The sequence below is a fragment of the Pyrus communis genome, chromosome 9, assembly GCF_041283825.1.
Source record: "Pyrus communis isolate YQ-2024b chromosome 9, ASM4128382v1, whole genome shotgun sequence".
NCBI classification, from domain to species: domain Eukaryota; kingdom Viridiplantae; phylum Streptophyta; class Magnoliopsida; order Rosales; family Rosaceae; genus Pyrus; species Pyrus communis.
This window is the reverse complement of record NC_142573.1, coordinates 3,696,303-3,701,217: the sequence shown is the minus strand read 5'-3', so window position 1 is coordinate 3,701,217 and position 4,915 is coordinate 3,696,303. Positions and strand designations below refer to the sequence as shown.

The window sequence follows — 4,915 nt, the reverse complement described above, 5'->3', positions numbered from 1 at the left end:
AACTGTAAAACTGTAGAACCAATGCATTACGTACTTGCATTTGGATTTAGTAACCAAATCTCCATCCATCATACAACATTACAAATTGCAAACATGACATTTTTGGAGCATGTAGGTATTCATATTTCTGAATTATATGTGTGTGTGTGTGTGTGTATTATAATGTGTATATTATCAGTGCAAGTATTCAGTTGCTGATGTGATGATTTCTATAGAAGCAAGGTTCAGTTCCCACTCCCACCACCAAACAAGTAGCCAAGGGATGATCCGCCGCCGGGAGCGGCGTGAACCTTGGTCGATGGACGATCCTGCATCCACATACATAAGCCGTCATCAACAAAAATATATCCTCATTTGATAAACAATGAATGCGCCATCAAATATTGTATCTGTATTTTAAATAATGTACGATAACATGGGTACATTGTTTTTGCTACAACGATACCAACATGTTATCAATAATCTGTCCACAGTTAAAGAACAGACGCATGTGTCATAGCCGGGCTAGACTTGCATGACATGGTTACGTGACAAAGACACAGTTATAACAAGTAGACTAATTAAAAGATTACGCACCGTGATGAAATTTCCGCAGTTCTGGCCATCAACTCGGAGGTAATTGTTCGTAGGCTTGCTGTGAATTCCCGCTGGAAGCTGCTTACCGCTCGGTGACGAAGCTGGAGCTGGAGCTGGGCTAGCATTCTGGGGTGGAGGTGGTGTGCTGTTAGTAGTTTTTGGGGTTTTATTAGCAGTGGCAGTCTCTCCACCTCCAAACAAATACCCCAAAGAGCTTTTTCCACCTCCGCAGCTGACTCCACGCCCCATATTTCTTTTCCTATTTCCAGCAACAAGTCCCAAACCAAACATGTTATTTCAAAGGATGGCAACATTTGCACTTGAAAGTTTAGACTTTGATCACAAGACAACCTATATTTGATAATTAAAGCGGGTATTGTACGATTTATATCGTGATGAATTATGCAAAACCCAGCTAAAAGATACCGATGAACGCAAAATTGGTCCATACAACAACAGATTATCGACGCATTACAAGCGTGTTAAAGATAGTGATTTAACCATATGCACTCTAAATTGAATATTGTAAAACTTGTTATGCAATTGCCGGAGAAGTGCAGAGGCTAAACGAGGAAGAACAAAACCGTAGCCCTAGAAGAAAATGTACCACCTCATGTGCACAAGGCATTGGTATATATTACCAGAGAAAAGGGGGGATAATTAACATGAAATTGGAAAAACAGAAACAAACAATCAGATCATGCCAAAGAAAACATGGTAATTGATCTGAATTTTGCACAGATAGAAAAAAAAAATAATGGAAAATTAACGTACGTTGTTTTTGCTTCCCCTTGCTCTTGGGGCCTGAATTTTGGAGCCCTGCAAAAGCAACAGAGAGATTTGTTCGTGTTTACATTTGGTTTTTCTAACCAGAGACATGGTCAATTTCTGAGCTGGCGATATGGTTCGACTCCGCAAGTGGCGTCATTTGGGATCATCGATACACTGTTGGTGAGGTGGCAACTCGTCCAACTGACTATAACTCACGTGATGAGAGAAAAATAAAATATATCCTGGATGGTTGCAATCTGGAAATTTTGCAATGAATTGTGTTCAAAGGTTTGGTGTGACATGTTTCATTTTTGTATGTTTACTCAAAGTTTGAAGTCTAAACTTCATTTGAGTCCTACTAAAACAAACTTCTGTACAAGGTGACGAAATTTCATTTGATCGGAAAAATTTTCTCAAAAATACGAACTCATTTGGAAGTGTTTTTTAAATTACTGAAACTACTTTTAGCAAAAATGATTTTGGATTCTAGACACTTTAAATGTTTTTTTAAGATCCACTTGCATTTTTACTAAGGATTGGTTTCAAAAACATTTTCACCAGAAGCGCTTTCAAGCATTTTAAAAGCACTTCAGAACGAGCTCGGCATCTTTTTGTGAACATGTCTCACAAAACGAACAAGCACACACCTTTTATCCTATAGCTATGTTCATTTACATGCATACTCGAGATCCTATCTTATGGAACTGCATAAATTACGGATGATTCCGGCGGCATTTCAATCATATGCCAGCGGAGATCAACAAAGAACAGTTTTATAGACGACACCCAGCCGGAAAAAGGTGGTGTTTCTATGTACAAATCTTTGAAATCTCCACCAATAACCTGTGCAGGGCTTGAGGCTTTGAGAAAAAAGGTGAATGATCAGCGCCTTTCAAGCGAAGGACCTGTTCCGGAGGGCTTTCTTTTATCATGCTCTCCTGGGCTGTGATGGGTATGGCATTGTCTTCAGATGTTTCTATATAGAACCGCCTCACCAAACCATATTTCAAGTCGGATAATGAGAGCTTCTCCAGAACCGGGGCAAAGGGAATTGGCCTCATAGAGACGGATGCCAATGCGACATCCTAGAGCAACAGAAGTAAAAGAAATTAGCGAAACTGATAGGGAAAAATGGACAACCACTTGGATGTTTTTCGTCGAGAGTTTGGTACATTTAAAGAAGTGAGGCATTACCTTGGCAGGACTTTGGTTAAATAACAAATCCTTCAACAATGATTTATCAAGATCAATAGCAGTTGGAGGCTGATCATTCCCATTTGCGTACAAAAATACTTGGGCTTGTCGCATAAGATCGTCTGAACTTGCCTGCAATAATTCTAAGCATTAGTCACTCAACAATTCATATAAACCTTATATAAGTTATTCAGTTCAGAATTACGATACTCATGTGTAAATATTCCGTAAAACATAGTGACAGGACGCGAGCCAAAATGCTATTGCAAATTACACGCAGAAGAAGAATGGGCTTTTTCAGTAGATTCAGAGGATAAATATTAAGTAAATCTATCTAAACATATTAAGGTTCCAAGGGATACGAAATCTAATGTCAGATTTCAGATTTTGAAGTCCATTCACCTGAGGGAAATCACAGATTTATCAATTCAAAGATAAAAAAGTCTGAGGGAAAACCTGTTGGGAGAACATTTCACGAGTACTTTGTCCATTCTTTAACATTGCTGCAGCAATAAAAATGGCCTTGGCGACTTTATCTGGAAACAACTCCATTGCATATGATACACATGCACCACCGAAATCATGACCCACCAGTATTACCTGCATAACACAGCAACCGAACGGATAGAAACAGAGAAGTTATATACTGAATTCGTATGCTAGTCTATGTAACCAAACAATAAATATAGCTCGTATTTTTCAGCGTGATTTTAGAGCAAGTACATGTTTTTCAGACATAACTGTCTTAGTTTTGTTTATATGAACATTCCAAAACGAGCTTAGTTATAGAGTCTCAAAGGAGTGCAAAGTCGCAAACTTGACATGCCATAGATCTTGAAAGCTATACATGCGGCGTATCAAATTACCAACAAAGTGAGCACCTTTCGAAGGTCAAAGTAGTGAAATCTCAATTTTACCAATTATAAGTGAGGTTTGGCAGTGAACTAGTGTTAAGATGACCATGGAACGAAATTCAAGCTAAAACAGCAGCATAGATAAGAATAGGAATCGGGAAAAGTAATTGGAAAGCAATTGAATATACCTTCTTCCCCTCCGGAAGTTTTTCGAGAAAATCAGAAAGAGGCTTCACGTATTGTGAAAGACTTGTAACGCTGTTTGTATCAGATGAATGAATACCAGAGCCGGTCAAGTCTACGGCAGTAACTTTAAAACCACCCTCCTCTAGAAGTGCAATGGTTTTATACCAACACCAAGCACCAAAGCCACCTCCATGTACAAGGACAAAATGGTTGGTTTCTAGATCATCAAGTTTAACGTCCTATCAAAACACAACCTTTGTTATGAACCAAAAGAAATTCGACAATGGCAACAATCGAGCACGTCATTGTGGAAACTAGACAATAACTTAATCAAATCAGTGAAAACAAACCGTATTCGAACAATCACAACAAAGGAATTCCATACAAAAACATCAGAAACATCACGTCGATTCTCTGCGCCATTATTTACATGATCATGGTAGTTTAAACCCGCCACTTCTCGGCATTCGGTATAAACACTGACGTAACTTGAAATGCAAGTTAATTCATCCAAAAAGATAAAACAAATTGCAACATATGGAATTTAATTAAAACAAAAAATCGAACATCTTTAAGGTACACAAATACGTATGCAAAAACAGAGGTATACACACGTACAGATATAAATATGCATGTATTTGTCAGTTTGTGCACGTGTGTAAATAGAGAAGAACACCCAGAAGAGGACATTGCTAATTCGGTCCACAATCCACTCCAAGTTCGAAACTTTAATCCAAAAATTAACAAAATTAATCCAAAAATTAACAAAATTTAATCAAAAGTCATTAACACTAACCTGATTAACAAGCTGGTGGGGCTGGAGGAGGGGGTCGGTGAGGGACCTGGCGCGGGAGCTGGAGCTGCGGGGCAGGGCGTTGCTGCCCTTCTTGGAGGTGGAATTGGGGTAGCGGAGGGAGGCGGAGCGATCAAAGGGCAGAGAGCCGCTCTGCTGGTGCTGCTGGAACAGAATTGCGGCGGCGAGAGCTTGTTCCTGGATTAGAGCGTCGTCGAGCTTCTCTTTCCGGGAGGATCGGACACGGGTCCAGCGGTTGCTGGAATTGGGTTGCGCCGGCGGGTTGGGTAGGCGCTTTATGGGCTTTCGCTTGGCGGGTTTGGGTGCGAGGATGGCGCAGAGGTTGCCCATTGGGATTGGTAAAGCATGTAGAGAGACAGTGAGGGGAGAGAGAGAGAGAGAGAGAGAGAAGTTAAAAGGAGGCAAAGAGGAGGGTGATGACTGACGAGCTGAAAGAGTGGTGGCAAATGGCCGAAGGGTGAGTTGAGAAGGTGGAGTGATTGGGTTGGTCGAAGCTTGAGGAGGTTTAAATATGTATTTG

General features: G+C 40.3%; 2 protein-coding genes across 2 annotated transcripts; both read right to left on the bottom strand.

The window, feature by feature from the left end:
• On the bottom strand, window positions 1–1,717 carry LOC137738769 (protein SPIRAL1-like 2). Its single transcript, XM_068478243.2, has 3 exons — window positions 1,351–1,717; window positions 577–835; window positions 1–308 (listed from the first exon to the last, which is right to left on the bottom strand). The coding sequence occupies exons 2-3, from the start codon at window positions 823–825 to the stop codon at window positions 225–227; spliced, it is 333 nt and encodes a 110-aa protein (XP_068334344.2). The 5' UTR covers window positions 826–835; window positions 1,351–1,717; the 3' UTR covers window positions 1–224.
• Window positions 1,718–1,847: 130 nt separating this feature from the next.
• LOC137740192 (putative methylesterase 11, chloroplastic) lies at window positions 1,848–4,915 on the bottom strand. The gene is made up of 5 exons (XM_068480017.2): window positions 4,378–4,915; window positions 3,584–3,820; window positions 2,998–3,141; window positions 2,542–2,673; window positions 1,848–2,432 (listed from the first exon to the last, which is right to left on the bottom strand). The coding sequence occupies exons 1-5, from the start codon at window positions 4,723–4,725 to the stop codon at window positions 2,157–2,159; spliced, it is 1,137 nt and encodes a 378-aa protein (XP_068336118.2). The 5' UTR covers window positions 4,726–4,915; the 3' UTR covers window positions 1,848–2,156.

Excerpts from the sequence above, each read along its gene's own strand:
- LOC137738769 (XM_068478243.2), bottom strand. The coding sequence starts at position 825 with ATGGGGCGTGGAGTCAGCTGCGGAGGTGGAAAAAGCTCTTTGGGGTAT. Across the intron at positions 309-576 it reads ACTGCGGAAATTTCATCACG|GATCGTCCATCGACCAAGGT; the intron begins GTGCGTAATCTT and ends ATGTGGATGCAG.
- LOC137740192 (XM_068480017.2), bottom strand. The coding sequence starts at position 4,725 with ATGGGCAACCTCTGCGCCATCCTCGCACCCAAACCCGCCAAGCGAAAG. Across the intron at positions 3,821-4,377 it reads CCCACCAGCTTGTTAATCAG|GACGTTAAACTTGATGATCT; the intron begins GTTAGTGTTAAT and ends GTGTTTTGATAG. Across the intron at positions 2,674-2,997 it reads GTGAAATGTTCTCCCAACAG|GCAAGTTCAGACGATCTTAT; the intron begins GTTTTCCCTCAG and ends GAATTATTGCAG.